Here is an 18,597-nt window from a genome sequence, read left to right on the forward strand (position 1 = left end):
TGTACATATGTGCATGCTTCTGCGTGTACATGTATGTGTTTGCACACATTTTTATTTATGCGTGTATCTCAAAGCACAGAGTCACAGCATCCTGAAAATCCTTTTTTTCCTAAACACTGTATCTTAGAGACTATATCTATGTTGGCACATAAAACCTTGCTCCAGTTTCTGTCCAATTTTCTGGATCTTCCACAAACATGTGCTGCCTTTCTTCCTCGAAGTGGACCTGTTGGCTGTTTTGGCTGCTGGCTCTTCTCTATGATTTTGGTGTGCATTTCTTCCAGTAACAGCCTTGGCCTCCAATATCCATCTTGGCCCAACCTCAGGAGTCTTTTCCCAAGAAGTGAGATCTCTGGGGTGGAGGGTACACACACTTAACACATGCAAAGATATTATTGAATTAGACAGCTGAATTTGTGAGTGAGGGTCACTAGTTAGGTTAGATCTGTCCTGTAAATGTTATATTTGAGGAGTTCATTTTACAAAACTGTCATGTTCTGTCTTTTCTTCCTTGAAGGGCTCACAGAGGCTCGTAGTGGGAAGCAGATTATTTTAGGTTGAAGACACTAAACTCAGCGGCCCAATGCATGCATTCAGAAGCCAGGGTGGTAACAGGGCTAGCTCCCTCTGTGTGAGTACTGACAGCATTCCACACAGCAACCCACTGAAACAACCTAATGAACCCACGATGCCTGCGTGACACAGTCGGGAGTGTATGTGTATTAGTTGTTTCCTTGCTACGACAAAGTTTCCAGTTTAGGATTGGACAGATGTCTTTTGGTTCACGATCAGAGAGTCCTGTTCATGGTCACTTGGCTCAGTTGCTTCTGGGCCTGTGTTGAGGCAGAGTGTTATGGTGGAGACTTGGGAGTGGGGCAAAGCTGCTCATTTTGTGATGGAGGGAGGGATGATGGGAGGAAGAGAGAAAGGAGGAAGAGGAGAGACAAGGACAAGATGACAGCTCCAAAGCTACTCTACGCCTTGCCTGCTTTCTCCATCCAGGCCTGGTGTCCTCGGGCTCTGCACAGGCCAGGATTTCACCTCACTTCTACTTACTTTTTGGGCTCAAGAGAAGAGCTAACACTTTTTAGCAAAGGCAATTTCTAGGCATCTGCTTCACTTTGGGGCTCTGGCCAACCCTGGTCATCTGCTAAGCCAAGCTAGGGTAAAACATTTCCAGTCTCAATTTTGCCATCAATGAAAAGGTAATGAAACAAAACAAAACAAAACAAAACAAACAAACAAAAAACCAAAACCATGCTACCATTTGCAAGAGTCTTTTGGAAGGTGTGTGAGTTATACAAAACAAGCCACTCCTCCCCCCACCCCCCGCAAAGCAAAATTCCCAACCTATCAACAGACTCCATTTTGGTGCCCATACCTGCTGAATTCAGACCTTTGTCCTAGGGCTGTCATGAGGGATGGGGTGCCTGAGTTCTCCACTCATAGATTGTTGGTGATGAAATCAAACAATTGCAGCACAGATAATAGCCGATATTTATCCACTGCTTATGTGTTCTGGGAACAGTTCTAGAAGCTTCTCAAGAGGCCAGTTCTGCTCCTAGGACTGAGAGCTCTTAGGGCTCTTATTTGATAGTTGGGGAAACTGAAGCCCATGGTGGTTAAGTACTTGACAAACATCAATGGCTAGTAAGAAGAACAAATATCCTTGGGGTCCCTGGACTGCAGACATGCAGGCTCAAACAAGACACCATCTTGCTTCTGTGTTGTCCAGTCACATTGAGACATACAGACAGAAAGAGCAGGTAGCCTGAGAAACAGCAAGGACCCAGTGTCTAAGGAGGTGTTTGGGGACCACCAAGGAGAAAGTGAGCTCAGAAGAGAAAGGAAAGCTGCCCACATAGAGGCACAGGAAGATGGTGGTCCTGGCTGCTTCTAGACCTGATCAGATAAAGCTCTCTCATACTCGCTTCAGTTGTGGTGGGAGCTCTGGGCTAACCTAGTCAAGTCAGTACTGTGACAAAGCTCCAAAGACCAAGGGGCACTTAAGGAAGAGTTGCTTCCCCAGGAAAGGAGTTGATGGATCTCTACCTTGGGGAATGGGTGGGGCTGACTTCTGGGCGAGGCAACATGCTCCCTTCCAGCAGGCCCAGTGAGTGCTCTCTTGTAGACTGAAGTTAGACATGACCTCCATCTAGGGTTGGAGGTAGCCCTGTTCCCTAAGACTCAGGGTAGAGATGAGCTCTCTAAGGAAAGGAGTCCTTGTCACCATGCACCTTCTAGGAGCAGCAGATATCATAGCTGGACAGTTGGTGCATGATCCTTCGTTTGGCCAGCAGTCACATAAGGTCATCTCCAAGTTAGAAAAATAACCAGAAATCAAGGTTGGGCCTGGTGAAATGGTCTGTAATGCAGACACGTGGGGTGGGTGGGGCTGAGGCAGGAGGATTGCAAATTCAATGGGAAGGATTTATTTTGGCTCACAGTTTCAGAGGTTTTTAGTGTCTCTCTCTTTAAAAAATTATTTATTTATTCTTCTCTCATATATTACATCCTGACCACGTTTCCCCTCCCTCTTCTCCTCACAGTCCTCTTTTTCCATCCCTCCTCTCCCCCAGTCCGCTCCTCTTCCATTTCCCTTTAGGAAAGGGCAGGCCTCCCAGGTATATCAACTAAACAAGGTATTACAAGTTACAATGAAACTAGGCACACATCTTCATATCAAGGCTGGAAAAGACAATACAATAGGAGGAAATGGGTCCCTAAAAGCACACAAAAAGAGTAAGAGACAGCCTCTGTCTCCACTGTTAGGAGTCCAACAAGAACACCAAGCTACACAACCATAACATGTATGTAGAGGACCTGGCTCAGATCCATACAGCCTTCCTGATTGTCACTACAGCCTCTGTGAGCTCCTATGAGCCCTGCTTAGTTGATTAGGGCCATGTTCTGGTGGTGTCCTTGACCCCTCCTTGCTCTATGGAATCCTTTCCCCCACTCTTCTCTGGGGTCCTATGATCTCTGCCTAATGTTTCGCTAACCCCAGTATCTCTTGTCTGTATGGTTTCCAGGCCTGTAGTGAGTTGAAGCCCAACCTGGGTAAGGGTGACCCCAAACCAAACAGTAGCAAACAAACAAAACAATAAAGCAAAACCAACAGAGAATTAAACCCTCTCTCAACTCCCTGGGCCAGGGCAGTTTGCAGCGGAGAAGCCAGGCTCCAGTTTAGTAAGGAAACAAAACACATCCCATCACAATATGAAGGTGTGCTGCTGGCTTTGTCATGGTTCTGTCTTTTCTTTGGTTGTCCATAAACACGGAAGAGACCTCTCTGTAGCCAAGAATGATGGCTCACACCTGAAAGTCTAGCACTTAAGAGGCAGAGGCAAGAGGATAGCCTGGAGTTTGAGGTAGCCTGGTCTAGATTGCAGATTCCAGGAGAGCCAGGGCTATACAGTGAGACCACGGAGATGGAGCTGAATTCAAAGAGCCCCAGATTTGATGGGATGGTGCATGTAAAGCTGTCAGTGGTGCATGGCTTCAGGGAGCAGTGTGAACTCTTTTTGATTCTTTGTACAGGGACAGAACCTAACCCACCAACTCCAGGAAACTCCACCAACTGCCAGCTACTGGTATTTTCCAACTGCTAGCTGGACTCTTACCTATCCTGAAAACTATCAAAACCACCAAGAGCTTTCTCCTCAGCCTATCTGAAAACCTGGGTGGTGGGAAAATTTCCTAGGAGAGTCTACCCCTCAACTTCCCTCTTCTTGATCATTTCCAAAATGATCAGGAAACCAAATATTAAATATTTGGATATGTATACAAGTTGGTCCTTGTCTTTTAGGGGTCATGGACACCCTTATAAATGTGGATGCAGGATCTGGGGAGCTGGCTCATTCAGTAAAGTGCTTGCTCTGTAAGCAAGAGGACCTGACTTCAATCCCCAGTATCCTATAAAAGTTGAATGCAGGGGTTGTGTCTGTAATGCCTGAACTGGGGAGGCAGAGACTAAGGGATTCCTGGGGCTTGCTGGCCAGCCAGCCTAGGTGAACCAATAACTATCAAATTCAGTGAGAGACCTTGTTTCAAAAATTAAGATGGGGAAGAATTGAAGAAGATGCTCAGCACTGACCATATGTATCATGTGGGTCCACATATGCACACACATGCATACATGCACACACACTCACACACACACACACACACACACACGCACACACACACACTCGAGTATAGAATCCCAGTTCCCTCTCAGAGAGTGGAGTTTTGCAAATGTAACTGAAACCATTGTGTATTTTTGTCTCATTGCCCATGAGAACTCATGTTCATCTTTCACACGATGAACTACTGAGAACTTTCTAGAAAAAATAGAACCTATACTCTTGAGATGGTGAGTCTGAAGGCTTGTAGGTTACTTTTTTCTTGTTGTGATTAAGTATTTCCCTGAAGCAACTTTTGAGAGGAGAGCCTTATTTTGGCTCACAGTTTGAAGCTCCCATCCGTCATAACAGAGAAGGTGTGGCAGCAGGCAGCTCTGTGGCAGAGGAATCCTCAGCACTGCTCCCTCACATGCGTGCAGGTCAGGAGGCAGAGGCTCAGGCTGGAATCCCTAAGACCCGCTCCCAGAGAATTACTTCCTCTAGCTAGATCCCACTTCTACAAGGTTAACAGTCTCTCCAAACAGCCTGCCTGCAGACCAAGAGTGTGTGTGTGTGTGTGTGTGTGTGTGTCTGTGTATACATTTTACATTTAAATGTAAGAGTCCTGAGGAGGACTTGGCTGGAATCTTCTGTGGGACTCCCTGAGCCCAGAGCATCATCTCTCTCTGGGACCTCCTGTTTTAATTCTCCATCTGCCCCGCAGCCCCGTATGAAGCTGTCTCCCAAGTCTCTCACACATCAGGCTGCGTGGGTGCTGCCTTTAATGCTCTTCCCTTAAATGCTGCAATTTATGGTGCAGTCATTCTGGGAGAAGGCAAGGATTAGTCTTGGTTGTGGGAGCTGCTGTGTGTATTAAAAAGCTTTTGTGGCAATCAGCACCTCGTGGGAGAAAACAATGGGGGGCTTTACAGGCCCACTTAGTCAGAACAAGACGGGTAGAGATGTGGATAACCAAGATGAATGTCTCTGAGCCCAGGATGTCTTTAAGAAGAGCTGTAGGAAGTGGACAGAGGTCATGGTTTCACATCTGTTCCTTGGTCTTGGCAAGTGTCTGCCTGGTCATATTATCATGAGGAGGAAGAAACACCCTGCTTAGAACCCCTCAGTGAGGGTCTGAGGGCATAGCTCAGCAGAAATGCCACATACGAATCTCTTAAACTTCAGCAAAAGGCAGGATCGCAGTTATGACCCACAGTAAAAAAGGCTCTGCAAAGCTGTACTTTTCAAACTGGAGTCTTTGAACTCAATAGAATATCACTTCTATCTTCTATTTGTTTGAGACAGGATCTTGCTGTGTTGCCTAAGCTGACCCCAAACATTTGATCCTCCTGCCTCAGTCACATAGGTGCTGGGATTACAGACATGTGCTACCAAGCCAGCCTATCATTTGCATCTTGATAATTAATCCCCCCCTCCCCGCAAAACTAAATCTCTGGTAGAATTGCATCCATCTGGCTGGGGTGCTGAAGGGTTCTCAGATGGTCCCGGTAGCAGCTGTAGGTCTCCGTGTAGTTCACAAACTCTAGCCACAGAAATAGACACATATTCCAGGGGAGGCAGAAGCTAGGAGGAGATAAACAAAGACACAGGGGAACAAGTCACCTGCCCCTGCCCTAGTTACTGTTCTTCTGCTGTGAAGAGACCACAACTAAGAAAACATTGACTTGGGGTTTGTAGTTACAGAGCGTAGTAAAGCCCATGGCCATCATGGCTGGGAGCAGGGTAATAGGCAGGCAGGGTTGAGCTGGAGCAGGCAGGGTTGAGCTGGAGCAGGCAGGGTTGAGCTGGAGCAGGCAGGGTTGAGCTGGAGCAGTAGTTGAGAGCTTACATCTGTTTCACAAACACGCAGAGAGCACACGGGGAATGGTGTAGACTTTCGAAACTGCACAATCCATTCCAAGTGACATGCCTCCTAATCTCTACCTAATAGCTCCCCTGACTGGGACCCAGACACTCGAATATATTAGCCTTTGAGGGCCATTCCCATCCAAACCATCACAGTCCCCCAAACTTAGGATGAAATTTCTGGCAACAGCACTGAATAACTGGAGTTCTGACCTTTCAGTCTGTTGCTGACAGCAGAGACCATGCTTGGTGACTTTCATGTAGCATTGGGAGGTACTTGTTTGGACTGAGGGGCACTTGTCTGAAGAATGTGTGGGCTCAGGGGTCACTGCATCCCTTTGTGGTTTTCCATTGGAAAGGAAGCCGGGGAACCTTGAGCTCCTTGGGACAAAAGCCATATAACTTGGATGGGAGTTGGGCACAGGAACTATGTCATCTGAATGGAGTCTGGGGGACCCAGCTGAGAATTCAGACCTGTGTTGTGGGAAAAGGTGGTTTTCATTGTTAGCTCTTTCTCCACTTTGCCCAAATGTCTAGAAGTCTGTAAGGAGCATTTCAGCAGGGAAAGCAGGCCATTAAGTGGTCAGAGCAGAGCATAGTGCTCCAAGCCTGGCTCAGCCATGGCCCTGGGCTCCTTGCCTCTTGCATGGTGCCCAGTCTCACCCACAAGGGTTCTCCTTCCCTCTCACCTTGACAGCATGTTGGATCCCTCGGTGTCAGTCACCTTTCTCACTGCTGTGACAAAACATGGGCAAAAGCTACGTAAGGCAGTAAGGGTTTATTTTGGTTTACAGTTCAAGGGTCCAGGCCATCATGGGGGAGAAGAGATAGTGGCTAGTCACATGGTACCCACAGTTGGGAAGCAGACAGATGAATGCTGGTGCTCAGCTCAGTGTCTCTCTTTTATTCTGTCTAGGACTGTTAGCCCTTAGTATGGAGCCATCCAGATGGAGGGAGGGTCTTCTCACCCCAACTAAAGCAATCTAGAAACTTCCCCATAGATGAACCCTTCGGCTTGTGTTCTAGATGAGTCTAGATCCTGTCATGTTGACATTCAATACTGTCACATCATTCTTTCAGTCTCAGGGTGGAGTTTACCTTTCTTATAAGAGAAGCAAGTGGGTTAAGGATACCTAAACACAGGGCTAGGGTGCTGGAGAGATGGCTCAGGGGTTAAGAGCACTGACTGCTCTTCTGAAGGTCCTGAGTTCAATTCCCAGCAACCACATGATGGCTCACAACCATCTTTAATGTGATCTGATGCCCTCTCTGGTGTGTCTGAAGACAGCTACAGTTTGCTCATATACATGAAATAAACAAATCTTAAAAAAAAGAAATTATTAAAAAAAAAAAAAAAAAACAAAACCACAGGTGCTAGGACTGAAGCCTTCTCTGTACATGCCAGGCAGGCAGCTTGCTGTGCAGTATTTTGGCTCAATTTCCCCAGTTATCCTTGGGATCCAGCTGCTGTCCCATTGCATAGGGGAAGCTTCCCAAGGTCACTGCTCTTACCTGAGGTGATTAGCCTGAGAGTGATAAAGGCAGGACTCTAACAGAGCTCTCCATGTAGAACACTAGCTGAGCAAAGCCAGCTCTGTAGGCCCCACTATGGAAGGATGAGAACCCAACATCTTTGAAATCATCCCCTCAGCCTTTGATATCCTGATGCCCCCCTGCTGGCTGTTGTCTGGATGGAACCATCTTGGCCACTGTTGGGATGGGCTTTGTAGCTGGTGTGTCCCATGTCTTCACTTCAATGCGTGTTGTCTCTTCTGCCTGGAGTTCTCCATGCTGCTGATTCCATTTTGGTGGAAAGGCCCGGATATCTGCCTATCTATCTATCTATCTATCTATCTATCTATCTATCTATCTATCTATCTACCTACCTATCATGTATATATGCACATATGTGTATAGGTGCACATGCAGATGTGGTTTTGTGTGTGCGTGTGCGTGTGCGTGTGCGTGTGCGTGTGCGTGTGCGTGTGCGTGTGCGTGTGCGTGTGCGTGTGCGTGTGCGTGTGCGTGTGCGTGTGCGTGTGCGTGTGTGTGTGTGTGTGTGTGTGTGTGTGTGTGTGTGTGTGTGTAGGCCAGAAGGCAACTTTGGATATCAGTCCTCAGACACTGTCCAACTTGTTTCCTTGAGACGGTCTCACTGGCTTGTTAGAGTAGCTGGCCACCAAGCCCCATGGATCTGCTTGTCTCCACTTCCCAGCACTGTTATCAAGAGCACATGCTACTGTATGCCCAGTAATTTTTTAAGTGGAAAAAAAATCAAACTCAGGTCCTCATGATTTCGTCATAAGCATCTTTCCGGATGAACCACCTCCCCAACACAGACTTGACATCACATCCTCCGGGAGGAGTCTCTGTGTATATATGACTGGTGAAAGGAAATGGGTGGCCACCCAAATGCCTGCACCTCTGGGAGGGGGCAAAGTAAAGGGATGCCTGCTCTCTTCCTCCCAGTTGGATGAAGCTTTGTAGTACCTCGGTGGTAACGTCATTAACAAGCCTTTTTTCCACCTTCCCTTTTCCAGATCCATCTCAGCCCCAACCCATCACCACACCTCCTGAACTGCCTAAGAACCAAACCCTTTGAATCCTATCTAGAAGGGTCTACTTTTGGGGGGGGGGGCATGCGCCTTCACAGGAGTGATGTGTGTCTTCCTCCAAATGGTTCATCATTGTTCATCGCCCCTACCACGTTCCTTGCTGTTACTTGTTATTGATGTATTTATTCTACACGGAGATGTCTGATCTAAGTGTTTCCTGAGTTTTCCTACACTGCCAGGCCCATGGTAACATGTCACTTTAATTTCTTAGATGAAAATACTTGGTAATCTGGGTGGTAAAAGGACAGCCACAAACAACCCCTGACACAGCTAAGGGCTTGGCAGTAGGGGCAGCTGTGGAGTTCCCCCAAGGCAAGCTGTGTGTAGGAGAGTTCCAGAGCATGGTGGTGGGGACTTCTGGAGGACGACGTTGTGGGGATTATGGTGTTAACTTGTGTGGGGCAGCCAATGCCTCTGGCACTCCTCAGTGTGCCTCCAAGGAATTTTTTTTCGGAGACAACCCAGTGGGAAGACCCACCCTAAGTGTGGTGACCCCTCCACGGACCCCCCTCCCCCAACTCCAGGCTGGGATTGTGGAACGGAATCAAAAGGGAGCGCGGGGAAAACCAGTTATCGTGTTTTTCTGTTTCCAGTTTCTTCAAGATGTCAAGAGAGAATCCAGCCTGCTGCCTCCCCTTTCCCACCAGGAGAGACCATATCCTTCAAAGCAAGAACCCAGTCAGGTCCTCCTCCCTTAGGTTGTGATCAGGTAATCTGTCCAAACGCTCGTTGCAGGAGAGAGCCCTGAGGTTAGTTATAGACTTTCCTTAACATAATGTATCAATATTGTCTCACAGCTGTTTCAAGCATGCTCCCCCAAGGCAACCGTTAATGACATAGTTAGGGGCCTGAGGGAGAAAAGGGGCTTGAGAGACTCACAGTTCATTTTTTTTTCTATAAATTTGAAACTACTTCGAACATAGTCTGCTTCTTGGATATTGTTCAGGAGGATTGCAAGGTCAGTGGCCTCCTGACCTACTACATCAGGAGTTCCTGTCTCAAAAAAAATTATTAATTAAGAAAACAGCAATAAGAACCACTGATTGCACTGCCACTGTCCTTACAGAGTTTAAGCAGAGAGGGTAGTTCATGTCAGTTGTGGGTGCATCCCCAGGAAGGCTGCTGCTAGCCAGCTTGAACAAAAGCCACATCTATAGATCACAGTGGAAAAACTAGGGTCAGTTGGGGCCTCATGGCATTTAAAAAAAAATCTATGCAGGGCTCTACTAAGATGGGGCAGTGAATAAGATAAGACTGTTTGCTTCTTTTCTAGAGGGCTTGAGTTTGGTTCCCTACACTCACATCAGCTGGCTCCTAACTGCCTGTAATTCTAGTTTCAGGGAATACAATACAATATTCATGTGTGTGTGTGTGTGTGTGTGTGTGTGTGTGTGTGTGTGTGATGTGTACGTGTTTATGTGTGAGTGCATGCATGTGGGTGCCAAGGTGTGTTTGTGGCAATCAGGACAGCCTTGGGTGTCAGTTCTTGCCTTCCATCACGTTTGAGACAAGGCCTCTTGTTCCCCACAGCATGTGTCAGGCTAGATGGCCCTCTCTGGAGTTTCCTGTTCTTGCCTCCCATCTCACTGCTGGCATGCTGGGATTACAGGTACACACCACTGAGTCTGGCTTTGCATGGGTTCAGGGGAACTCAGGTCCTCAGGGCTTCCTGTGCATTCTCTACTGAGCCATCTCCGGACATGCCCTCGTCCTGTGTGATTCACTCTCCTTTCTCCTTGGTTTCAGATGCTTCAAAACAAGGACTTGACACTGGCTGCGGACGCTGTTAGGCTGGGCTGGCAAGCTGGAGACTGATGGAAACAGGATGTGTTCTTCCCCAGCAATGTCAACATGTTTACAGGGTAAACAATCTGGGTTGGGCTCCCCATATTGCCATTGTAGGGAAGGCACAGAACAATGTTGGGGACCCACTGTGAGCTGGACTTGGGTGACCACCTGACCTTGGTCAGTCTAGTCTGAGAACTCACTGACTAGCCAGTTAGCTTCTCCGGAAGCTCCAGATTCAGGGAGAGACCCTGCCTCAATCCTAACCCAAACTAAACTAAACTAAATTAAACCAGAGCAATCAAGGCTCAAGGCTCAGCTGGTAAAAGTGCTTGCTGCTTGCGGAAACACACACATACACACACACACACACACATTCACATATATACCCACAAACACACATACACAAACACATTCACACACATATGCACACACATGCTCACGTGCACACATATACATGAATAAATAAACAAAATTAGAATTAAAAAATAAAGAGCCAGTAGTGGTCAGGAAGCAGAGCCATATCTCAGAGTCTGAGGCCAGCCTGGTCTACATAGTGAGACCCTGTCTCAGGAAAAACAACAAGCACCCCAAACGAACAACAAGAACAACTAAATGAGAGAGAGACAGAAAACAAGAAAGGGAGTGTACCTGTTGACCTCCAGCTTCTTTGCCTCTCATCCCCAAGTGTAGGCGGAGAGGCCCAGCCTTTGCTCAGAACATGTTCTTCTTGAGAGTTCTCCACCTAGGCTGCTTCAAACCATTCCAAACACAAACAGAGCCAAAGACAAGGGTAACTGTGCTGTCCGTCTTCTCCCAACCTCCTCGAGCATCCCTCCTCTACTTTCCTTCCTAGGGCATTGGGTGAGACATGGCTTTGCCTCAATGGCTGTCCACTGGGTACCTGCTTTAGTGGGCGCACAGGATTGACCCGTCCACACGCTGTGCCCATGATGGCCAGCAGAGGGCGGTGGCGACCCAGCAGAGTTGTACAGAGCTGCCCGGCACGGACCCGGAGTCCGAGCGCAGAAGCCCCACTGCCACCGCGAGGCCGCTTGCAGCGGGAGGCGCCTGCTTCTTTCCTTATTCCCAAGACCAGGCATCGAGAGCCCCCACCTGGAGCCATGGCAAGCCCCCCAGGCAGCCCTGAAGATGCAGACAAGCTGAGAGGAGGCAGGGAGGGCCGACAGAGCAGGGAGGACGATGCTCCGGAGCAGAAGAGGTTGAGGCTGGGGCTGCGAGCGGGAAGCGAGCCCCAGGACGGAGCCACGACACCGCGTCCAGCCCGGGACGAGCTCGACGCCCACACAGGTGGCGAAGGCAGAAGTGTAAGTAAGCCCAGGCAGCTGGGACGTGGGTCAGGGCTGCGGCGGTCTAGGGATCCTGGGCCATCGCCTGGGTGAAGTTGGTAACTGGGAAGCAACTCCTGCAGGCGCATTGTGCTTGCTTGGAGGGACCGCCCGGGGATCTCGGATGCTTGGTGACAAGAACTGTGTTTATGTGCTGTTGACTTCCTAATAAGCTCACAAGGTGTGGCTGGTGGGGAGCAGTCCCAGCTGGACTCTGTGGCTTGCCTAAAGGGAGCAAGGGGGTTCTAGAGGCCTCCCAAAGGAGAAAGATGTGGGGTTGTTTTAAGCAGCTCTAAGCCGGCATTCCCATTATGGTCAGGGCTGTTGGGGTGCCTCTTTGGGACATCACTGTTTGTGCAAACTGTCCCCTTGGGAGGGTCTCTGGAGCCAGGGCTCATCATGCCCTGCGGCGGTGTTCAGAATGGGACCGCAGTCAGTGTGCACTAGTCACCAGCCCCTCACCTTCCAGTCCCTTCCACATCGCCTGGGAAGTGTGGACAGAAGGCACATGGCTTCCACCCCAGTCCCCACATCCTTCTCCCTAGCCTCACAGACGGGGACAGCCAGGCAAAGTTCTTGGAATCCGTTGGCACTTCTACCAGGCTCTGTCCCTAGCAGCCAAGGGTAAATGTTGTGTCTGTGTACTGCGCTTCTGGGGTGCGAATGGGATGGAGACCATTTGGCCTCCGAAGTCTCTGCTCGTGCTCTGGACTCTCTCCCAGGTGTGATTCGGCAGACCTTGTGCTGGGAGGTACTTGCTGTCCTTGCCGGCGCTGCCACCTTGACTGTTTTTAATGATTAGTGGGGTTGAACCCTTTGCTTTCCCCATGTTTGCTTGGCTGAGCTTGTCTTACCAATTTGATGACTTGCCGATGAGCCCCTCGGGGGAGCGGTCCCTTCCTCCTGAGTCATTTGGGTGGCAGCTGGCCACCTTGAAGCTCAGTGGTTCCTGCATAGGCTGGCTCTTGTATTGATGCTCATGTCCTTGTGGATGCTACTGCGCTCTGAAGAGTCGGGGCCAGGTCTCTGAGGTCCCACTGGAGATGATACTTGTGGACAGTAGTTTTCTGGTGGAAAGGCCTAGAAGGGAGTGGAAGGCAGTGCCTGGTCTCAAGCAGAGTGGCAGTGTAGTGTCATGAACCTGGCGGCTGGGAACTTCCCTTTGCCCTTCACTTCCTGGCTGGGAACTTCCCTTTCCCCTTCATTTCCTGCCTTGAGACAGAAGTCTGCTAAAGAGTGGGATTCCAGCATCGATGGGAGCGACCAAGGGCAGTTGAATGCCTTGAAGGCTGTCAAGGCTGAGTGCATACTCTGCCTGCCCTTAGCTGGGTGTCCTTGGGCAAATCACACAACCTCTCTGAGCTGTAGCATCTGGGTGGGCAAAAAGGATGTGTCAATAGACCCAGTTTCATGGTGGTGTTATTCCTGAGAATAGGTAAGACTTCTTTGGAAGATGCACTTTGAGTGACTCCGACATACTGTGTGCTCAATAATGTGATTTAGTGCCAGCATCAACCCTAAGGAACTGGCTCTTGGTGGGACATCAGCGTGTCCCCACTGAGTGCTTTCTGGTTAAAAGAATTTTGTGTATCTGAGAGAAATTTACAAAAACAGAAATTCCCCTGAGTCTTTGGTAAGGAGTGTGGTGGTGGGTGGCAGGAACCCTATGGGATAGGTTTGAAGGAATATGCAGGAACTAGACATAAATGATCCCCCCCAGGACTTGTCATAAGCTTCTTTTTTTAGGGGTCCCGTGGCCCCCTGGGCAAACCATCCTGCTTTTAGTTTAAAGATCACCCAGAGCCTCGGGCAGCCTGTCACACGTGTCAAATTCCTATTCTGTGTTTGCGTCATCTGGTCATCCAGGGAATGTTTGCAGGCTGGGGCAGGTGTGTGTGTGAATGCGTGCGTGCATGTGTGTGTGCGTGTATGTGTGTATGTATGTGCGTGTGTGTGCATGCGTGCATGTGTGTGCACACGTGTGCGTGCATGTGTGTGTGTGAGTGTGTCTGTGTGCGTGTGTCTGTGCATGTGTGGATGCATGCGTGTGTGCATGTGTGCACGCATGTGTATGTGCACGAGTGTGTGCATGTGCGCATGTGTGTGTGCGTGTGAGTGCATGTGTGTGTGTGTGTGTGCGTGTGAGTGCATGTGTGTGTGTGTGTGTGTGTATGTGTGTGTGTGTGCGTGTGAGTGCGTGTGTGTGTGTGTGTGTGTGTGTGTGTGTGTGTGTGTGTGTGTGTGTGTGTGTGTGTGTGTGTGTGTGTGTGTGTGTGTGTGTGTGAAGGCATGGGGATGGGAAGCAGAGAGTGAGGGGTTGCTGAAGAGACATGGCCCCTTCCTGGGGTAGCAAAGTCCTGGTCTCCACCATGGCTCTGAGAGGCTGGGCCAGGCAGAGAGCCGCACTCTTCCAGGGTTTTGTTCTTAATGACTGTTTAGCTTGTTGAGAGTGTCACAACCCTCCATGTTCCTTAGTGACAGGTCACTGTGGACTCTTCTCTGTAAAGCTGCTGGGCCATCAGGCTACATCCAGACATTTTTTTTAAATGGATAAAATGTCCCTTCTCATCTCCTGGTGATCTGGTGGAGGAGGCTTCCCTGTGACTGGCTGTTCCTCTGAGTGGCTTCCTGGCTGTGCTTTGGTTTTTGGGGTGGGGGTTGGATAAAGGAGACATTTAGGGAACACAACAGGCCCCCTGATCATGACATCTTTCTGGTGTGCTTGGAGAGGACTTCTTACTACTTCTAACCTCTTCTTTCTCTAGTTTTATTTATTCTTCCATTTATTCTATACCGTATTTTTTTTTTTTTTACATTTTTATGTTAGCATATAAAGCATTAGGTTTCCTTATGGCATTTTCAAGCATGCATGCACACAGATGTACACATACACACAGAGGTGTGCATGCACACACACATACACATGCACACTCATGCACCCATTTTCCTCTTCTTCCCCACCCCCTCACTTTACTTGCCCCCCTCAGTATCTCCTTTCTGCTTTCTGGTTACTTGTGTTCTATTGCCCTCCCCCTTTCCCCACTACCTCCTCCCCACAATGGTCACTCTCTAATTTTATGACTTATTCCCACACCTGCCCCCACTTACATACATAAATAACTATTAAAATCTACAGTTCACACAACCCAGCCTCAGAAAGACAAATACTGCTGCCTGCCTCTTGGGGTCAGGAGTCTCGTCATTTCTCCTGCTTTCTCCAACCCCAGGGGGAGAGCTATCCCAGTGTGATATGCAGCCTGTGGCTCTTCCTGCAGGGGAGGAAAACCTCTCTAGGGAGCTGCCTACCTGCTTCCTCTTCTTCAGCACCAGGCAATCGGGCAGAGAGTTCCTGTTTGTCACTGGGTGGAACTGAATTCTAAAGGGTAATAACTCACTGAGGCCCTGCTCCCCCACAAATCCTTAGTGGACCCGCTGAGCCATCTCTTGTGGGGTGGAATGAGAACAGGAGGGTTGCCAACTGTCAGCAGGATTGCTGGGTGGAGGTGCCTCAAGACTATGCTGGGTGCATCAAGACTATGGCATTCCATTTGTCTTTTCTTTTTTGTTTGCCATTTTGACGACAGAATCATTTGGGAAGAGGGACTTCAGTTGAGAAAGTCTCCATCAGATTGCCTGTGGTGTGGGACATTTTCTTGATCAATGATTGATGTGGGAGGACTCAACGCTCTGTGGGTGGTGCTATCCCTAGGCAGGTGGTCTTGTGCTGTATAAGAAAGGAGCCTGAGCAAGTCAGTGAGCAGTTCCCCCTCCCCTTTGCTTCAGTTCCTTCCTGGAGTTCCTTCTCTGGCTTCTCTCCGTGATGGACTCTGAGACTCGAAGCTGAAGCAAACCCTTTCATCCCCAACTTCCTTTTGCCCACAGTATTTTATCACAGCAGTAGAAACCCTGAGATACCATCTTTGCTGATGATAGGCGACATGGCTCCCTCACCTCCCTACAGTTTGCTTCTGGGCGTAGATCCAGATTGTTGTTAGTGGAGGTGTCAGGGCTGTCCTGAGCTGCTGGGTGAGCAGTGTTGGATCTGATCTCTGTCCAGGAGACAACAAGAACATATCCTGTCCTGGCCAGAGATCCAGGACATATCCATATCCTGTCAACAGCTTGCTAGAAAATGGAGGCAGTTGAAGGCTGTTGGATACTTTCACTTATTTATGTTCATGTGAGGACATACATGTATCTATGCATATTTTTTGAGGTCAACCTTGAGGGTCATTCAGCTGCTGCCATTCACTTTACTTTCTTCCTGCACAGGATCTCTTATTGGTCTAGATTGCCTGACCTGCCAACTCCAGGGATACACCTGTCTTTGCTTCCTCAGTGCTGGGAATTATAAACCCACTGCCATCTCTCTCTCTCTCTCTCTCTCTCTCTCTCTCTCTCTCTCTCTCTCTCTCTCTCTCTCTCTCTTTCTCTCTCTCTCTGGGTGTTTTGCCTCATGTATGACTGTGTACCACATGCATGCCTGGTGCCCATGGAGGCCAGAGGAGGGCATCAGATCCCCTAGTTGGGAGCTGCCATGTGAATGCTGGGTCTTGAACTTGGATCCTCTGAAAGAGCAGCCAGTGTGCTTTAACTGCTGAGCCATTTCTCCAGCCCCCCTTTCTGACACTGGTTTGATGTTAAACTTGGGTCCCAGGTGAGTACATTACTGACTGAGCAATCTCCTCAGCCCGTGGTGTCTGTTTTGCTTGCTGGAGAGATGCAACCCAGGCCTTCCATGCCTTAGCAACTTTTCTATCACTGTGATAAAACTAATGTGTGTCTGATTTCAATGGCTGCATGGTGTCAGGGACAGAGGTGCACATAAGGGTGTGTTGTGTGTCAGCCTCTGCTGTGCCTCTTGTCTATGTGGCATTGAAAAGCTGGCAGGCCTGCCATGGGTCTCAGCTTCCTCAACAGTTAAGCACAGGAAACCTCGGAGGGAGGAGATGTGGGGCTTGAGATCATCACAGGAGAAGGGGACATGCTTGGTGCCCCTCTCAGCGAGGTACAAAAGAAGGAGAAAGGCCTAAATGGGAGTTTGAAATTGCATTTTGTTTTTGAGAGGGAGTGAGGGAGGGAGGGAGGAGAGAGAGAGAGAGAGAGAGAGAGAGAGAGAGAGAGAGAGAGAGAGAGAGAGAGAGAGAGAGAGAATGAGGGATGGGGTGGGGTGAGGGAGAATGCCTAGAGCACGTGTGTCATAGCATGCACACTGGGAACCATTTCTCTCCTACCATGTGGATCCTGGAGATTGAGCTCAGGCTGTCAGGCTTGGTGACAAGCAGCACCTACCTTTATGTGCTGAGCCATCTCGCTGGCCCACGATCTTATTTTCTTTCTTTTCTTTTTATTTAACATGATGGAGGTGATTCCAACTCCTACCCTTCTCGGATCCACTGGCAGGGTACAGAGGGGATTTCTGCCCACTTCACCCTTCTGGTGGATTCAGGTGTCATCTCTGCCTTCTGCTTCTCTTTGAGATTCCCAGGCCCCAGATTGCCTCCCGGGGTTCCAGGTGGCTGGGACATGGGTGAGCAGAGCAGGTTGCCTACTGTTCACGTTCTTGCCTTCCAAGGCTTCCAGAACCAGCTAGTGTCAGAGAATTTGGACCACACCTGGGGTTCTGGGTCCCCATGGACCTCCCCCATGGAAACCATCTCCCTGCGGTGGAGATTTTCCCCTGGCAATGCTCTCTCTCAGGCTTGCCTGGAGACATGGCCACCAACTGGAACACGGTGTGTCTGCAGGTTGTGGGGAGCTTCCATGGGGTGCAGGGCAGAGGTAGGAATCAGAAAGGAGCTCCTAAGTCTCCTAAAGGACAGAGGTTTGGGGTGCAGTCTTAGTCACAGCACAGGGGCATTCCTTTGAGCTGGGACAGAAAGAGTTTTGGGGTACACAGCGCCACTATTAGTTCCTTCTGGAGGCACACACCTCTTGTACTTGCAGAGGTTTTAGGGAGAGGGTTGTGCTGGCTTTGGGTCTACTGATTTTAGAAGTATGTAATCATCGCATAGTTAAATGGCAGCTGCTGTGTACTGCCAGCCTGGGGTAGAACGGACCAAAGGCAAATGCCTCTGTGAATATTGCTTTTGATACATTGTGTGTGTGTGTGTGTGTGTGTGCGTGTATAGATGTATCATCACCCTCGTGTAGAGGTCAGAGCACAGCTGCAGGAGTTGTTTCTCTCCTACCACTGTGTGTGTTCTGGGCATTGCACTCATTAGGAATGCAGACTCAATAGGAATACTCAGACTCAATAGGAATACTGAGCCCCCTTGCTTTCCCATGTCTTTGTAATTATTATTATTAGTTTTAGATAAGGTCTCACTATGTAACTCTCACTGGCCTGGAACTTGCTGTGTAGACCAGGCTGGCTTTGAACTCAAATCAAAGGTATGTATCACCACACTAGGCTTTGCCTTCATAATTTTTAACCTAAGTTACAAATTAGTTGCTTTTCTGTTGTGTACACGTGACATGGAGCTCAAGGAACAGGAAGGGGAAAAGCTTACAGGCTGGGCCAGGGCCTCTCAGGGATGATGTTGGTGGCCTTGATGATGGTGGGATCGGTGGGAACTGCGAATCTATGGTAACATTTCATGAGATCCTGTGCAAAGGGTACGGTGTGAGAAAGAGGCAGGGTCTGAGGTGACCTCCAGGACGATAGAAAGAACAAGAATTTGACTTTGGCCCTCAGCTGAGTTTGTTCTGAGATGCAGGTTGTGGGGGCTGAAGATGCAGGCAGCTGGGGCAACAAGGGGAAATGTAGGCTAGAGATTCTGGCCTGGGGGAGTCCCCAGGTGACTGGTGAGGCTGCCTGGGCGGAAGATGCACTTGAAACAGACAGGACTTCTTGCTCGTTTTTATTATTATTAGTTA

The 18,597-nt window shown here is 49.1% G+C and overlaps 1 protein-coding gene across 2 annotated transcripts in view; it reads left to right on the forward strand.

Annotated features, from left to right (window-relative positions):
* The first annotated feature begins 11,412 nt into the window (after window positions 1-11,412).
* Window positions 11,413-18,597, forward strand: part of LOC116084598 — a 488,480-nt gene continuing 481,295 nt past the window's right edge. For both annotated transcript variants that reach the window (XR_004116180.1, XM_031361675.1), the window contains exon 1: window positions 11,413-11,697. Coding sequence is in view for 1 of the 2 variants with exons in the window: in XM_031361675.1 (XP_031217535.1) it covers window positions 11,494-11,697 (204 nt within the window). In the remaining variant the exon portion in view is untranslated. The remainder of the gene's footprint in view (window positions 11,698-18,597) is intronic.

This window comes from Mastomys coucha, unplaced genomic scaffold, assembly GCF_008632895.1.
Source record: "Mastomys coucha isolate ucsf_1 unplaced genomic scaffold, UCSF_Mcou_1 pScaffold12, whole genome shotgun sequence".
In the NCBI taxonomy this organism is placed as follows: Eukaryota; Metazoa; Chordata; class Mammalia; order Rodentia; family Muridae; genus Mastomys; species Mastomys coucha.